The sequence below is a fragment of the Bufo gargarizans genome, chromosome 4 (assembly GCF_014858855.1).
Source record: "Bufo gargarizans isolate SCDJY-AF-19 chromosome 4, ASM1485885v1, whole genome shotgun sequence".
NCBI classification, from domain to species: Eukaryota; Metazoa; Chordata; class Amphibia; order Anura; family Bufonidae; genus Bufo; species Bufo gargarizans.
This window is the reverse complement of record NC_058083.1, coordinates 132,784,181-132,802,636: the sequence shown is the minus strand read 5'-3', so window position 1 is coordinate 132,802,636 and position 18,456 is coordinate 132,784,181. Positions and strand designations below refer to the sequence as shown.

The window sequence follows — 18,456 nt, the reverse complement described above, 5'->3', positions numbered from 1 at the left end:
AGAGAAGGTGACAACTGTTGGTGCGATTGTTCGAAAATGGAAGGAGCACAAAATGACCATCAATCGACCTCGCTCTGGGGCTCCACGCAAGATCTCACCTCGTGGGGTGTCAATGGTTCTGAGAAAGGTGAAAAAGCATCCTAGAACTACACGGGAGGAGTTAGTTAATGACCTCAAATTAGCAGGGACCACAGTCACCAAGAAAACCATTGGAAACACATTACACCGCAATGGATTAAAATCCTGCAGGGCTCGCAAGGTCCCCCTGCTCAGGAAGGCACATGTGCAGGCCCGTCTGAAGTTTGCCAATGAACACCTGAATGATTCAGAGAGTGACTGGGAGAAGGTGCTGTGGTCTGATGAGACCAAAATAGAGCTCTTTGGCATTAACTCAACTCGCTGTGTTTGGAGGAAGAAAAATGCTGCCTATGACCCCCAAAACACCGTCCCCACCGTCAAGCATGGGGGTGGAAACATTTTGCTTTGGGGGTGTTTTTCTGCTAAGGGCACAGGACAACTTATTCGCATAAACGGGAAAATGGACGGAGCCATGTATCGTGAAATCCTGAGCGACAACCTCCTTCCCTCTGCCAGGAAACTGAAAATGGGTCGTGGATGGGTGTTCCAGCACGACAATGACCCAAAACATACAGCAAAGGCAACAAAGGAGTGGCTCAAGAAGAAGCACATTAAGGTCATGGAGTGGCCTAATCAGTCTCCGGACCTTAATCCAATCGAAAACCTATGGAGGGAGCTCAAGCTCAGAGTTGCACAGAGACAGCCTCGAAACCTTAGGGATTTAGAGATGATCTGCAAAGAGGAGTGGACCAACATTCCTCCTAAAATGTGCGCAAACTTGGTCATCAATTACAAGAAACGTTTGACCTCTGTGCTTGCAAACAAGGGTTTTTCCACCAAGTATTAAGTCTTTTTTTGTTAGAGGGTTCAAATACTTATTTCACTCAATGAAATGCAAATCAGTTGCTATCTTTTATTTAAAGTTATTTTTTCGATTTTCCTTTTGATGTGCTATCTGCCACTGTTACAATAAACCTACCATTGAAATGATACTGTTCTGAGACTTTTCATTTCTTTGTCATTGGACAAACTTACAAAATCAGTGAGGGGTCAAATAATTATTTCCTCCACTGTATCTGCTTTGAAATAATGTTCATGTCTAGGGATGAGCAAATCGACTTCGGATGAAACATCCGAAGTCGATACGCATAAAACTTTGTTTCAATACTGTACCACTTGTTACAATACCAAAGTACCACTTGGAACCGATTCCGAGTTCAGGAAATAGTTTTTTTTACAGTATAAATCAATTTATGAAGTTATTACGTGAAGTAATAACTTCGGCTCATTGGAGCCAATACATTCTAATACTGTACGGAGCACTCGCTCCGTACAGTATTGAAACAAAGTTTTATACGAAAGGACTTCGGATGTTTCATCGGAAGTCAATTCGCTCATCCCTATTCATATCAATATCATTCTGTTTATTTTTTGTTGACACAATTTTATTGACAGCAATTTAAAGGCCATATACACATTTGGGGACATTTTTTATGATTGCATTTACTCATTTTGGGCCTAATTTTTTTTTTTCAATTGCATTTTTTATTAAACATATTAAGCCATTCTGTCTCAAAGGGTTAACTGTTTGTCGAGCTAAGTTAATCTTACTTTCACTTTGAGCTGGTTATCGAATAACCCTTATCTTTAAATTACTAAAATGTCTTAAACATTTATTTAAGTCACAGTCTTATCAGTAAGATAAGAATTGAGCTATAATGAGTGTTTAGGAGGTCAGATATCACATATAAGGAGCTGTCAGCTGAGCTGCTTTATGGAACAGAGTGAAAACAGACAGCACGCTGCTAGAGAATCTCAAGGCTGTACAGAGAATAGGGCTCAACATTTTTAATAAAGACCAATTAAAAAATATATTTTTTAGCTCAAAATGAATACAATGTAATTATTAATAAAATGCCCCTAAGTATGCACATAGCCTTTAGGTCACCCTAAAATATAAAAAAAGACTAAGTAACACTTCTGAATTACAGAAATGTTAGAAATAACATTTAAGACATTCTTCTATCAATTGTGTGTGATAACAATTAGTGTCAGTTTAAGTGGAATGAATATGATTTTTAAAAGTTCAATGAGTTACATATAGTCATGTATGCATCCTATTAATATTCTGGTCCATTAGTTCTGGATTATTACTGTAACTTCAGGTGTATATTCGATTTTATAGGCTTGGAAAAAGTTTAATAAAAAATACACATATGGATATGGAAAATTTTAGCATAAATTTGAAGATTCAGGAGTGGTTATTTGAGTGGCACTTGCCTCCTTCCCTGTTTGAAAGCCTATAACATAAGGTCTGCAGATACGATCAAATGATTTGCTAGAAAATTAGCAAAATGGAAATGTGAGGTATCTTTACACTATTTTTACAAAAATATTTAATGTTTCAAAATTGGTCATCTGCACTGATAATAAATGTCTATTTTATTTATGGACACTAGGGATCTGTAACGATAACATATGGGTTTACTTTACATTATATTACAATTTGCATATTTTGTTGGCACATGAAAACCCCCTTTTTAAATTAAAACAGTAGTAAATACTCTCATCTGAAAAAAACTTCTATAAATAAAAATTATCAGAAAAAGGCCAAGGCTTTGCTGGTAGGTCAAAGAGCTGATAACATTTAAGGATCAATAAAAGACACTGCAATATATCTGGTGCCATTGGTAACGGGAAGTCCCTCATGTAGGTGTGTGAGTCGACCTGGGTGCATGAAGCTCCAGCCTTTCCTTGGGGAATCAATAGAGCAGTTATACCTGGCAAATCTACATCCTCCACCCTGAAAAAAGACAGAAAGAAGTATGAGAAAGATATTTCACAAAAGCTTATTAGTTTGTTGTATTACACTTTAATGGGTATTCTGGTTATATTAAGCTATTCCCCATCTACAAGAAAATGGAATAGCTTAATTACCCCTAACCTATCACTTCTCCCTGGTCTAACAAAGTGTTAAAGGGAATCCATCACCAGTTTTATGCTGCCCTGATTTTTTTATCCTGCCAATGAGTCCTAATATTCATAAGCCCCTGGCTATCTCTGGCCACCTACTAAAATCAGAAGTGGGTGCTGGGAGCTCATGAATATCAGGGTTCATCAGCATGTACTCAAGCTGCTCAATACAAGATTATATATATATATATATATATATATACACACACACTATATATATATATATATATATATATATATACATACATACATACACACACACATATATATATACACACACACACAGTGGATATAAAAAGTCTACACACCCCTGTTAAAATGTCAGGTTTCTGTGATGTAAAAAAATGAGACAAAGATAAATCATTTCAGAACTTTTTCCACCTTTAATGTGACCTATGAACTGTACCACTCAATTGAAAATCAAACTGAAATAGTTTAGGTGGAGGGAAGAAAACAAATAAAATGTAGTTGCATAAGTGTGCACACCCTCTTATAACTGGGGATGTAGCATTGAAAATCATGTTAAATAGGAGTCAGCATACACTTACCATCATGTATAGTGCCTCTTATTAACCCCAAATAAAGTTCAGCTGCTCTAGTTGGTCTTTCCTGACATTTTCTTAGTCGCATCCCACAGCAAAAGCCATGGTCCACAGAGAGCTTCCAAAGCATCAGAGGGATCACATTGTTAAAAGGTATCAGTCAGGAGAAGGGTACAAAAGAATTTCTAAGGCATTAGATATACCATGGAACACAGTGAAGACGGTCATCATCAAGTGGAGAAAATATGGCACAACAGTGACATTACCAAGAACTGGACGTCCCTCCAAAATTGATGAAAGGACGAGAAGAAAACTGGTCTGGGAGGATACCAAGAGGCCTACAGCAACATTAAAGGAGCTGCAGGAATATCTGGCTGTGTGGTACATGTGGTACATGTGACAACAATCTCCCGTATTCTTCATATGTCTAGGCTATGTTGTAGAGTGGCAAGATGAAAGCCTTTTCTTACGAATAAAAGCACCCAGCCAGACTAAATTTTGCAAAAACACATCTGAAGTCTCCCAAAAACATGTGGGAAAAGGTCTGATGAAACCAAGGTTGAACTTTTTGGCCATAATTCCAAAAGATATGTTTGGCGCAAAAACAACACTGCACATCACCAAAAGAACACCATACCCACAGTGAAGCATGGTGGTGGCAGCATTATGCTTTGGGGCTGTTTTTCTTCAGCTGTAACTGGGGCCTTAGTTGAGCTGGAGGGAATTATGAACAGTTCCAAATACCAGTCAATATTGGCACAAAACCTTCAGGCTGAAAGCTGAACATGAAGAGGAACTTCATCTTTCAGCATGACAAAGTATTAGTTTAAGGGTGTGGACACTTATGCAACCATATGTTATTTTTATATTTTTTCTTACCTCTACCATCTAAAAGATTTCAGTTTGTTTTTTAATTGAGTTGTACAGTTTATAGGTCACATTAAAGGTGGATAAAGTTCTGAAATGATTTATCTTTGTCTCATTTTTGTACATCACTAAAACCTGACATTTTAACAGGGGTATGTAGACTTTATATATATATATATATATATATATATATATATATACACACACACTTTTTTTATATGTATATATTATAGATATATAGCATAGTCATATATAGTTTATTACTACTATTATTTTTGAAGTGTACCTTTAAATGAAACCATAGTCTTTTCAATGGAATCTATGTGCTGTGAACCCACAGAGGGCAACAAAACATTACCTGAAAATCTGTGTCCTTTTTGTTGAGTGCTATGTTGATTGTAAAAGTTGAAGCATCATGGTGAGGTCTCAAGTAAGACTGTCGATTTGGAGTATATTTCACAACAAAATTAAGCAATGCATGTCCCTAAAGAAGCATAAAAATGTGTCAAACATTAAAAGGAGTTGTCTGGTTAAAAAAATAAAAAAGTGACAAAAATTGTAGAATGTCAAGTTAATAAATACAGTACAACCATACATTACATGTACAATTGATTTGACTGAGAACAGTCTAATGCATTACTTTCCGATAGGCCAACAAATAAGAGCAAAGTTTTGGGTTACACTGCAATCTGCCGACTGCACTGTCATTAGAGGGTTGCGGTCACAGTAACCAGCAGATGTGGTCTCACTGTGAGGCATCATTGTAGCACCCTGCTACAATGATCCATCACACCATAAATTGTAAAAGCCAGCAGTAGAGCGCTCTTCTTTATGTGATAATTTCCCAGCCAGTAGGGGGCACTAATTGTGAACTAACCCCTTCTAGCCCTGACAGCTTCAGAAAGGAGTTAATTCACTTTTTTTATTTATAATAAATAGAAAATTACCAAGAAAATAAATAAATCAATAAAAAATATTAAAAAATAAAATAAAGCAGAACAAAATTTATAGCTTTAGTTACTAGTTTTAGCAGACTTTGATATACATACACACATTTTCCCCCTTTTGTCTTAAAAAATAAAATCTTTTATTCGTTTTAGCAATAGCATAGTGGACTTTTCGTGAAAAATGTACAAACATACACATTTTTAGTTTTCCTTAAAAATTTTCAAAATTTTGAAATGTTTTTTTAACCAAAAAGGAAAAATAAAATTTTTTCATAATTTTCACAGCTTTTACATTTTTTAAAATATTATATTTGTCTTCCAAAGACACAAACAAAAGTCTAAGTGTCCCTTGAAAAAGCAAGATTTTGTGGACTCAGCTGAGTTCACTGGGGGACACAGGACCGTGGGTATAGCTGCTGCTACCGCTAGGAGGCGACACTAGGCTAAAAAGTGTTTGCTCCTCTGGCTATGTCCCCTCCAGCCTGGAGAGAACATATCAATTTGTCCACAAGCAGTAGGAGGAAAAGAAGTCAGAAATGAAATAACATAACAATAACCAGTGGGTCTGAACCCAAAACTGAGAACCCTACAAGTTAATCAACTGCCATCAACTGCGGTAAAATTTGAAACAAAAACAAAACAATGGGTGGAAGCTGTGTCCCCCAATGAACTCAGCGAGAAAGAGATTTTACAGATGAGTCCACAAAAATTGTGTTTTTTCGCTCGTATCACTGGGGGACATAGGACCGTGGGACATCCCAAAGCAGTCCATGGGGAGAGAGAAACCAAACTCCCATGGAAGTCACAGCTGCGAGAGTCTAAGACACCACAGCCCGCAAGACCTTGAGGACTAGAGCAGCATCTGCCGATGCAAAGGTATGCACCTGATTGAACTGGTGAACGTGTGCAAGGAAGACTAGGTTGCCGCTTTACAAAACTGTAAAGCGGAAGCCTGGTGGAAATGGGCCCAAGATGTGCCCACCGCCATGGTCGAATGAGTGTGATACGGAGGGGAGGAGCCTTGCCCCGGGAGTGATACACCTTGGCAATGGCCAAGCGGATCCACCTGGCAATCATTCCTTTGGAGGCTGCCAAACCCTTGCGAGAACCCTCAGGAATAACGAACAGTGAGTTGGTACGTAAAACGACTCTAAAGCGGTTAAATAAATCCACAGGGCACGAACCACGTCCAGCTGGTGGAGGACTTTTGCTACAGATGCCGTTGGAAAAAGATTGCAGGCACTGACACCTGCCCCTTTAAGGAAACATAGAGGATTGTGGTAAGGGGAAAGGGAGCAGAGCGAGGCGATGGTCCGCACAGAAGCGCAGGAAAGACTTCCAAGTCCTGTGATATATCTTGGACGATGTCGGCTTCCTGGCCTTAGTGAAAGGGGCCACCGCGAACGTGCGGTTCGCAAACAGTTGATCGCGAATGCGCGTTCCCGAAACGTCCCGGCCTGTGTTCGTCCAACACTAGCGAGCACCTTCGTAAACACTCATGGTGCTGTTGCCTAGAGCCACGAACTGACAGTGGTGAGACTCCACCTCAAAACAAAGAAAACTGATGTGTAGGAGCAATGGAAATGTGAAGGTATTCGTCCTGAATGTCCACCGAGAAAAATAACTCTCCCCGTTCTAGAGAGACAATCACAGCGCGGAGAGACTCCATCCTGAAGTGCTGGACTGTAATGCCTGAATAAAGGCGGCGGCCCGAACCCGGTCTCTGGGCGGCTGGGAAAGGAGGAATTGGTCCGGCGGGGTGGAGGCCAACTCGATCTTGTAACCTGAGGTTACTATCTTGAGTACCTATTCGTCCGAAATGTGGGATCGCCATACATCCTGGAAAAGGAGGAGCTGACCCCCGACCCGAGAGGGCAGGGGCACCCCTTCATGCTGAAGATTGTCTATTGGCCGGGGCACGGGCAGGTTGTGTCCACGGGCGCTAGGCTGCTTGGGGTTTAAAGGACGGTTTTCTCTTCTGCTCTTGTTTGGAAACGCTAGGTGGCACCCCTGTCGACGTGGGGGTGTGCCGGAGAAGAGGCAAAAGAAGTGCAAATGGGAGCTCGAGGGCCTGGAGTGAACCGGACGCTTGGCCTTGCCCTGTGGGAGGTGGGTATTTTTACCCCCTGTGGCCTCAGAGATTATGTCGTCTAACAGTACCGAACAAATGAGAACCCACAAAAGGAAGCTCTGTAAGGGAACACTTTGACGAGGAATCTGCAGCCTAGACTTTAAGTCACACCTCATGCCTTAAGGTGACCGTGTATGAGCGGGCAACAAGAAAGCCCGCATCCAAAGAGGCCTCGAAGAGGTACTTCCCTGCCTGAGAGATCTGCAGAGCCAAAGACTGGAGGTCTGCTGGGGGAAGATCAGCCACGATGTCTTGGTGCAGGCGAAGGGCCCATTCAGAGACAGAGGCAAAAAGGGGACGAAGCACGGAGCCAGCCGCCGCAAAGACTGACTTAGTAAAAGACTCAAGGCGGTGATCCACGGGGTCCTAAAGGGACGTGCCATCGGCCATGGGGATAGCGGTATGCTAAGCGAGGCACATGACAGGCCGGTCCACATTGGGTGGGGATTACAATTTCGTGACCAAGTCTGGTGGAAAGGGGTATAACAGATCAAGGCACTTAGAAGCGCTGAAACGACTGGATGGTCCCATACCTTGACAATGACAACCGAAAAATGGTCATGCAAAGGAATGGCCTTAGGGGCTTGTTTCGAGCGGAGAAACAAAACTTTCTGGTGGCTAGACGAAGGAGAGTCGTCCTGAACCTGAAAGGTGTTGTGGACAGCCACGACCAGGTTATCTACCATGGAAGCAATCTTAGAAGATTGTTCCTGATCCAGATCAGAGTCTGAGTCCAGTACCTCCCTTTCAGACAGTGACTCGCCTGGGAGGGAGGACATGTCCGAGTGTGGCTTCGGGGGAGGTGGAGACACAGAGGTGTCCGAAGAGGAAAAGTGCCCTGTTATGGGCAGCTTGTGAGAAGGTCTGCCCCTAGGTTGGTTGCCTGAGAAAGGCACGGGATGCGCAGGTGAGGACTGGTCAACCAATCAACCCATTAGACAAAGAGTGGATTGGGAAACTTTTGATAGGTTTTCTACTGCCCAGAAAAGGGCATGGGCACTCCGGACCACGCGGTCAGGGGGGCAGTGAAGCTACTCGGGAGGGATGGCTAGGGCCGGTCTGGGCGCACAGCATGCGGTACACAGGGAGTCCGACTGGCCGCATGGAAAGATAAGCTCGCACTTTGCGCACACGCGTAGTGGGTGGGGGCTAAAAATGTATATGCTCTCTCCAGACTGGAGAGGATATAGCCATTGGGAGGAGCTAACACTTTTTAGCCTAGTGTTGCCCACTAGCGGCAGCAGAAGCTATATCCACGGTTCTCTGTTCCCAAATGATATGAGCAAGAAATAATATTAAATACATGTAGGTTGGCTCAGAAATTAATTAGTTATTTGCAGTTAGGTAAGCCTTTTGTTAAAACTGAAAACTTGGCTTAGTAGGAAGGAGGATAAACAATCCGGTAATTAAGTGGTTAATCTAGTGCAGGAGCCATAGTCTTTCACACCCAACAAATGACCATTGAAGCCAATCAGTGGCGTCAGAATTTACTTGCCATGCTACTGGCATCATGGACTGCTTCACTGCTCGTGATCCCAGAAGTACAACATATAAATACTGAGACCACTGATTGACTTTTTTCTAAAAGAGTTTTCTGACACTTACGTTTACAGTATACTAATGACTTATCCTCAGGATATGAGGGTCCGACACCCAGGACCCCCGCCACTTAGCTGTTTGAGAAGGCACGGATGCTTCTGCGAGTGTCGCAGCCTTCTCTCTGCTCACCAAGCAAGTGCAATATATTGTATAGTAGCTGTTCCTGGGATTGTAGCTCAGCCCCATTTACTTCAATGGGACTGAGCAGTGTCTAGGCCATGTGACAGATGAACATGATATCACATGGCCTAGAGAAATCTGAGAGAATACTGAGATACTGATATAAAAACTCTCAAAATCCATCTGCCTAAACAACTACTGCTCTAACTATTGGCAGTGGGAAGTAAGTGGTTGAACAGCCAGGATTGGAGATAACTGCCATTAAATTGTTGCAGATCAAGTACCCACTACCCACATGGGAAGATTGATGGAGGTTAATTCAAGTTACTTTACTCACTTCTGTTTGTTCATTTCTTGCAGTTATCCCTAGACTCAGCCACATACTGACTGCAGTTAATGCACAGGCTATCTCTTAAACCTTTGGTCAACCAGCCGGGAGTGATAACCATCACCTTTGCCCCGTGTCCCCTGAAGAATCCTGGGGCATCCTTTGAAGAAACGGGTCGGGACACTTGAGTATACCCCCGCCAAACCCCCCCCCCCTCTGTTCTGTGGGTCTTTGGTGGGTCAATATCTCTACATAATTTTATATGTGTATTGTTCTATCGGACGGGAATCTGTGTTAGGGCCTCATTAGGGCTTGCTACACAGGAACGGAGTTCCAGTCTGGGCCACCCCTTGCGGGGCTTTTTTGGACCCCGTCCCTTGGAAACACTCTATAGGGTGGACTAGGACAAGTAGGGAGGCAGTAGGGCCAGTGGCTTATACATACCAACACCATCTTACTGGTTTTCCCACATATGTATTTATCCAGTCCATCGTATACATTTTTGTTTGTTTTGTAACTGTTTTTGCTCCGTCACCTCAATAGGTCAAGGACACACACGTCTTACTCGTCGTATGTTAGTAGGGGCTGTTTTTTATCTCCTATACGCTAGTAAAAGTCAAGTTTTATTGGGTATACTGCCCCCCATATTTTTCTCTTGTTGCATTCCTTGAGCAGTATTCAGGGAGGCATCACTGCCTCTCCTGACTGACCATCTTTTATCGGCAGATCAAGTACACCCATTTATGGCAACTGTAATTTCTGATCGTAGTTGCCTCTTTCAACAAGAAAATGTGCCCTACCTCTTAAATAACAGGACTTGAAGGATCTACTGCTGACATCTTGGTGCCAGAAACAGAATACCTTATGAGGTCTTTTGAAACCCATACCTTGAGCTGTTTTGGTTGCATCGGGGGACCTATACAATATAAAGGCTACATTGACATGACCTTAGTGTAGATGTGTATGTGTTGCGAATAAAAAAACATGGGCACTGGTCTTGTGAACTCTGCATTGTGGTGCGGACCCATTAACTTGAATGAGTCTGTGATCCACAACATACAAGATGTCACATGGTTTTAGCACTCCTTTTTTCTGAGATTTCTGAGTTTGGTTATTTAATCTAAGCAAACACCTTCAATTGCTTTTCAATGGCTTTTGTCTCAAGATAATGAAATGAGTTAAGAAATTTGAGTTAACAGCGGGAGTGCTAACCATTGTACATCTGTATTGCAAAATATACAGCATGTCCTATCTTTACAGTGCAGAGGCTCGTATCAGAAACCTTCAGAAACACACGGAAGCCTTTCCATGGGCTTTCAGGTCTGTGCCTCCGCACTGCAAATGATAGAACATGTCCTATCTTTTCTCACATGTTGCAGATCGTGGACTCTTTGAAGTCAATAGTTCCACACAGCGATGCAGAGTTCACACGGCCAGTGTTTTGCAGAACTACAGTTTGCGGTCTACAACACGTGCACGACTACATCAACGGTCATGTGAATGTGCCCTTAGTCAGGGAGTTTTAATGTGATTACCTTTTTTCAGCAATATCAGCAACTACTAAATACTAGGAAAGCCCAGAAGACTTATCAATCGTTTTAATATTATGTCTTAATGATTAGTGTGCATATGTATGTATTTACTGTATATACATTTATTTACTGTATTACCTACATATTAGATAAGTACTATATGTTATATGGTCATTAACGGAACACTAACTGACTGAGCTACTGATTGTAAGTAAGATTGTATACCTTGCATAATTGTTTAGACCAGGGCTGCCCAACCTGTGGACCTCCAGCTGTTGCAAAACTACAACTCCCAGCATGCCCAGACAGCCCACAGCTATCAGCATACAACAAAGCATGGTGGGAGTTGTAGTTTTACAACAGCTAGAGGGTCGCAGGTTGAGCATCCTTGGTTTAGACAGATTGCCAGGGGGACATATTGGGGGAGATTTATCAAAACGTGTATAAAGGAAAAATGGCCCACAGCAACCAATTAGATTCTACCTATCATATTCCAAAAGAGTTCTGAAAAAATAAAAGTGGAATCTGATTGGTTGCTATGGATAACTAAGCCAGTTTTCATTTGCACCGTTTTTTATAAATTTCTCCCATTGTTTGCATGTGTTTTGTTGGTGAATTTTGCAACTTTGAAATTTGGTTTCCAAGTATCTATATTTTTAGTATCGACAAACCATTGACTGCAAATTTTCAAAATACAAGAATCCCTTAAGAAGCCCCATTACTTTACTTTGATGAGTTGAAGATGGCCGTGCACTTTACTATTTCAAACATGCAAATACCATATAATAAATGTCAAGTATTTGGCGTGTTAACAAATCCTCTATTAGCAGAGGGAGTGGTGCATTTATTATATTTTTATAATATAATGGATGATCTCATATTTTCAGACAGTAAAACAAATTGTATTTTTAAGCACATTTTTCAATTAGATTAAAGAACTAAACGTCTGGCAGCTTATTCCACAAAAGGATCTGTTGTGCCACAGTTGAAGAAGCTGTAGTGTTAACCCCTTCCTGACATCCAGGTCTTTAACCCCTTCCAGACCGAGCCATTCACCCCCTTTCTGACCAGGCCTAATTTAGCAAATCTGACATGTGTCAATTTATGTGGTAATAACTTTGGAATGCTTTTACTAATCCAAGCCATTCAGAGATTGTTTTCTAGTGATATATTGTACATCATGTTAATGGTAAATTTGAGTCAATATATTTCACCTTTATAAAAAAAAAATCCAAAAGTCACTGTTTTCTAAATTTGAATCTCTGCTTTTATGACAGATAGTGATATCTCATAAAATACTCATTAGTTAGCATTTACTATATATCTACTTTATGTTGTCATCATTTTGGTAATGAAATTATTATATATTTTTTGGGGACGTTAGAAGGTTTCGAATTTTAGAAGCAATTTTTGAAATGTTTAAGAAAATTTCCAAATCAATTTTTTTAAGGACCAGTTTAGTTCTGAAGTTATTTTGAGGAGTTCACATAATAGAAACCACGTGCACTGGCTTGGTGAACTCCACATGTTAATGTACCCTTAGGGAGTTTTAATGTGATTACCTTTTTTCAGCAATATCAGCAACTACTAAATACTAGGAAACCCCAGAAGACTTCTCAGTGGTTTTAATATTATGTCTCAATGATTTGTGTGCATATGTATGTACTGTATATAAATGTATTTACTCTATTACCTACATATTCGTTATATGGTCAGTAACTGAACAATAACTGCCTGAGCTACTGACTATAATGTATATGCAGCAGGGCTCAGAAGGCAAGGAGCACCATATGGTTTTTGGAGGGCAGATTTTGCTGGAACGGTCTTAAAGCGCTATGTTGCATTTGAACAGACCCTGAGGTTTTCCCACAGTGAAAACCCCCAAAAAGTGACCACATTTTGTAAACTACACCACCCAAGGAATTTTTAGGAAACTACACCACCCAAGGTGTAGCAAGCATTTTGACCCAACAGGTGTTTCATAGAATTTATAACCCTTGGCTATGAAAAATTACAATTTGTGCTTTAGGCCCAAACTTTCTTTTTTTACAAACAATAACAGGAAAATATCCCCCTACAATTTGCTACCCATTTTCTCCTGAATACAGTAACACGGCAATAGTGGTTGCAAAATGTTATGTATGGTTACACCAGGGCTCAGAAGGGAAGAAATGGCATCTGGATTTTCTATCATGGAATTTTCTGTCATGGATTTTAAGAACAATAACTTTTAATTTTTTTTGTTGACTGAGCTGCGTGAGGGCTTATTTTTTGCAGGACAAGCTGTAGTTTTTATTGGCACCATTTTGGGGTACATTTCACTTTCTGGTCGCTTTTTACTTAATTATTTTTTTTTACTTAATTTTATTTTATGGGAGGTGAATTCACACTGGGAAGTGGTTAAAGATGGCGCTCGCTCCAGAGCAGAGCAAGCGCCAGAGCCAGGTGCCTGCTTTACATAATAGACAGAGGCTAATGTCCACGATTAGTGATAATACCGATCGTGGACATTTAACCTCTCAGATGCCATAGTCAAATGTGACCACGGGATCTGAGAGGAAGCACGCCACTGTTGGGCAGGAACGGGCAGGAACTTATTCTCTGGGCAGAGATCAGGGAAAGCGTTCCATCGTGGATGATAGGTACGTGTCACCGAGGTTCCTGGCCTTACTGGGAGTAGTCACCCACCCAGCACTTTGACCACTTCCAGTAAGAGCCATCCCAGATCAGCTATTACAGCCATGCTAAGTACCAAGGTGTCAAACAGCAACTGCTGTTGATACATAAAAAACGGCTCTTACTCCACCGAGGCCAGGAACCTTGGTGACACGTACCTATTATCCATGACCATTCCTTGTACCTTATTACAATACAAATTGCAATCTATTGATTGCACGTTGTGGTCCACTCGGGGACCTAAAAAAAAAGTCAAAATGAAAAAAATGTTTTAAAAAAATATATTTTTTTTTAAATTCAAATCGCAAGAAAAACTATACAAGTGTGGCAAAAACATAATCATACTGACCTGGAAAATGAAAATCCCAAATCAGTTTTACTGCATAGTGAATGCAATAACGCAAAACCCATAAAACTTCCACCCCCATTTGGTATTTTTTCCAGCTTCACACTAGATTCTATGCAATATTAAAAAGGTGCCATTGGAAAGTACATTTTGTTCTGAAAATTAAAAGTCCTCATATGGCTATGTCAACGGAAAAGTAAAGTTTTGTCTCCGGAAAGGCAGTGAGCGAAAAACGAAAACAGAAAATCACTGGGTGAAAAAAAGGGCTAATATTTTATACACTTCTGCATATTTGTATGCAGCAATCAGGGCTAACTGCTTACCTAAAGATTAGTATAGCCAATTCCAAAATTGACTTTTATTATGAGAAGATATGGAATGGAAGCTGGAAATTGACAAGCCATTAAAAAATTACAATATACCACAACTAACTAGCTGTTGGGGGTAAATAATCACTAGAATAAAAATGGCTACAAAGTTAGAAACCACAGAGTCCCATTCACTTTTTGCACTGTAAATAGAAATAAGAATTCTGGAGCATCTTTTTTAGAACTCATATGGTTGTTCAGCTAATGCTCCTCTCCTAGAAATTTACAAATAAATTGACAACTAGACGATACCATTTCTCCTTTTTCTTTTCAAAATTCTTTTTATTGATTTATATAAGTCAGAAGAGGTCTTGTGCGAAAAGAATGCAATGAAATATAGCACAACAATTGTCAAACCATTAATTAGGTTAACAGCTGAATAGTATATCAGGAGTATCCATATTATCCTGCATAAAAGTGCATATTACATAATTAGTTTTTAAAAACTCAAAACAGCATAGTGAGTAAGTATAGTCATGCAATTTCAGCAGATTTGAGGGTATCCTCAGGTTATCCAGACCAAAATCAAAGACAGCTTGTATTTAGAGGGTGGGGGTTGATTTGGAGGGTTATGAAGGAAAGACGGGGTAGGAGAGAAGGGAAGGGGAAACATAGGGAGGGAGGAGGGGAGGTAGGAAAGGGATGTGGAGGGAGAAGAGGGGGTAGGTTTTAACAAGTATTCCTCTAGACAACCTAAATATTTGAGAAGTTCAGACACTGACTAGACCGGTACAGCCAGTATCAGCAACCTGGGATTTAAGACTCAGAGACTCCATGCCGACGATATCTATCACTCTATTTCTCAATCTATTGCCGGAGATGCAGGGAGGGTTTTCGATCCATTACAGTGGGGTAACCATCATTAGTTAAAGGGTACCTAGCAAAGCCTTTGTCCTCCATGGCTCCCAAATCTTGTCATACTTATGGTGATTCCTGAGTTCCCAATGAGAGAGTTCCTCCAGCCTGGCTATGTCATTAACTTTGGCAGTCCATTGAGATCTAAAGGGTACTTCCCCCGACTTCCAATTAGTAGCAATGAGTAGTCTGCCTGATGCTAGTAATATTCTTATCAAGCTTTTCTCTAAATTTGAAAGGGTAGATGGCAAGAGAGAGTAGGGCTATTTCTGGAAGGCAGGGAAATTAGCCATCTGCAAGTTTCAGAATCTTCCTGATCTGGAGGAAAATATTGTCCCAAAAACCTGTTAGTTTGGGGCAGGACCACCAAATGTTCTCCCATTCCCTGATATAGTATAGAGAGTTGGGTGTGTCAAGTGAACTGAGGTGTCTCGTGATATTGGGATGTTTTGTCTGGGTTAAGAGTTTTTCGTATCAGGAGAGGTCAGTTGTAGACCTTGGATGGGCGATAAAAGTCTTAACTTGTGATTTTAAATGTTCATACTGTAGTATATGCAGTTCAGGAATAGATAAGCTGGAACCATTTCTCCTTTTTAAAGAGGTGTTGTCCTACAAAGTGTGACCTATACAGAAGTCACTTTTGTTGTTTTACCAACCATGCCTTCACCAGCAATGTATACACAGTGCTCAGTGCTACTTCCTGCGTTAGTAAGGGGCTGGTTGACTGCAATGGACTGTAATAGAAAGGGGACTCCATGGAAAGCGTAGTCAGTTGCACTGTGTGCTATTACAAAAAATATTTTCCCCTTTTGGTTTACATTTTTCTTGTTTTTGAATCTGCATGTATGAAAAAATAAACAAAAATGTGTCTGGTCAGGAAGGGGGTTAAATGGCCTGATCTTGAAGTGGTTCATTTTGTTATAACTTTGTTTTTGCTCTAATGAAAATGACTACCCTCTGTGTATCCTAAAGGGGTTATTTGGTAATTTATATTGATGGCCTATCTTCTGGATAGGTCATCAATATCAGATCAGCAGGGGTCCGACACTCTACACCCACTGATCACCTGTAGAAGAGGTCGGGTGCTCTGTGAGCACCGCAGCTTCTTCCTAGGCAATGTGACATCACTGTACATCGGTCACATGGCCTAGTTGCAGCTCAGACCCATTCAAGTCAGTGGGGGCTGAGCTGCAATACAAAGCACAACTGCTGTACATTGTACGACGCTGTGCTTGGAAAGCTGTTGGGAGTCGGCTGCACTCTGTAGAGCTCTGATGAGTGCTGCGGCTCCCTGAAACAGCTGATCGGTGTTCACCAATGTGATAATGATGACCGATCCTGATCATTATCAATTTTTGGATAACCCCTTTAATCTGACAATACATGTATGACTGATCAAGCTTTTTTTTTTTTCTTATTCCCCCAGACTGCTGCCACACATTGCCTTGAAAACTTCAATAAATCATTATGAAGTTCTCTGTAGCATTATGTCATAAATTGCTTCTGTTAATACAGCATTTTAATAATCATTTATTCCCCATAACTGTGTCATTTGTACAGAGACGGTGAAATACAGTGCCACCATTGGAAACTACATATACATTTTAGAAGGCCACCATACAGTTGATATTCTAATAGAAAAAAAAGTGTCACATTTAGGAAACCTTGGAACGTTTACTATACGTTATTAAAGAAAATCTTACCTTTGTGTAATAGCCAGCAAAGACTTTCAGTGTTATTGGAGCAATGTATTCTCTAATGAAGTGAAGCCATTCTGTGTCCATCCCAATCTGGCTCATGTGAATATCATCTGTAGGAACATTTTCATACCCGCCAGCAATACGTTTATCCTAATTAAAAAGGACAAAATTATATAGAACATGTACAGACTTGCACACTAGAGTTAATAGAGGGCAGGATATAATAAAGGGATTATTACAGAATTTCTGGATCCAGACCACTGTCCATAGTGCTCCATCTCTTGTACAATTTCATCACAAGCCTGCTCCGATAGAACTGGAAACCAAAACACATCTGGGCAAGGCTGGAAGAGACAAAGGGTAAGAATAATTTATCTGACCCATATTCAAGCTAGGTTTTGACTCACCATGTTGATGTGAGAGTGTGTGTGTGAGAGAGAGAGCACAACCGAGAATCGGACCCTAAACAAATTTTCAGAAATTTACTCTTTTAAGATCTTTTATGATATTGTCACATTTAGGGGCATTGAGGAGATCTTTATACAACTTGGGTACATCTTTAATATTAGATTTATCTGCATTTTCTTTTAATTTAATGATATGCATTTGCTTACTTTATATCCGATTTATCAAATGTCACATATTATTTCATACATTTGTCCTATCCTTAAACCTAACACTTTTGTCTAGAAAAGCTACTCACTCCATCCCCCTACTGGAGTGAGATTGGAGTTAGAAGGTCTCAATTATAATTCTGGAGTGAAACTCATTAATGTAGCTAACCATATCCAATTTTCCACCCACATTACTAAACTAGAGTGAGTGGCGTAAAAATGCAAAAAGTCACAAAAGCCCTTTTGAATTCTGGAGTGAAGGCATGACAAATCAGGGGCAATGAGTATATCAAATCTTGACTTGAATTCAAACTTGCATTATTGGTATGTACAGAAAATGTTTATTATAAAAGGTAATTATAATTCTCTTGAATACTATAAATCTATCCATTACACATTTCCAAAGAATGATACACTTGTAGGAATATTTTATAGCTGATTATTAAACATATCAGAAAATAGATTTAGCATATACAAATGCACCATCCCTAGTGCATAGATGCTTTCACGGGCAAAATACCTGCTCAACAAAGTCTTCAGTAAAGATCCTGGAGTAATTAGCGTGAATATATTTAAGCTTCCAGTCCTAAATCCGTAGATAAAGATAATCAGACAAATGCTTTGTAAAGAACATCATATTACAAAATAAAAATAAAAAAAAGAGATTATGATTTTATATATTTATACACACACACACACATTATGGATCAATATTTCAATAAGATTCACATATAGTGCAAATTATTATGTAATAATTATGGAGATATAAGGGGGAATTTA

The 18,456-nt window shown here is 40.2% G+C and overlaps 1 protein-coding gene across 2 annotated transcripts in view; it reads right to left on the bottom strand.

Annotated features, from left to right (window-relative positions):
* Nucleotides 1-1,432: 1,432 nt before the first annotated feature.
* PLOD2 (procollagen-lysine,2-oxoglutarate 5-dioxygenase 2) overlaps nucleotides 1,433-18,456 on the bottom strand; it is a 167,451-nt gene continuing 150,427 nt past the window's right edge. For both annotated transcript variants that reach the window (XM_044290206.1, XM_044290207.1), the window contains 5 exons: nucleotides 18,197-18,262; nucleotides 17,302-17,406; nucleotides 17,066-17,212; nucleotides 4,819-4,944; nucleotides 1,433-2,881 (listed from right to left, as the gene is read on the bottom strand). In XM_044290206.1, the coding sequence (XP_044146141.1) occupies nucleotides 2,726-2,881; nucleotides 4,819-4,944; nucleotides 17,066-17,212; nucleotides 17,302-17,406; nucleotides 18,197-18,262 (600 nt within the window). In that variant the 3' untranslated portion in view covers nucleotides 1,433-2,725. The remainder of the gene's footprint in view (nucleotides 2,882-4,818; nucleotides 4,945-17,065; nucleotides 17,213-17,301; nucleotides 17,407-18,196; nucleotides 18,263-18,456) is intronic.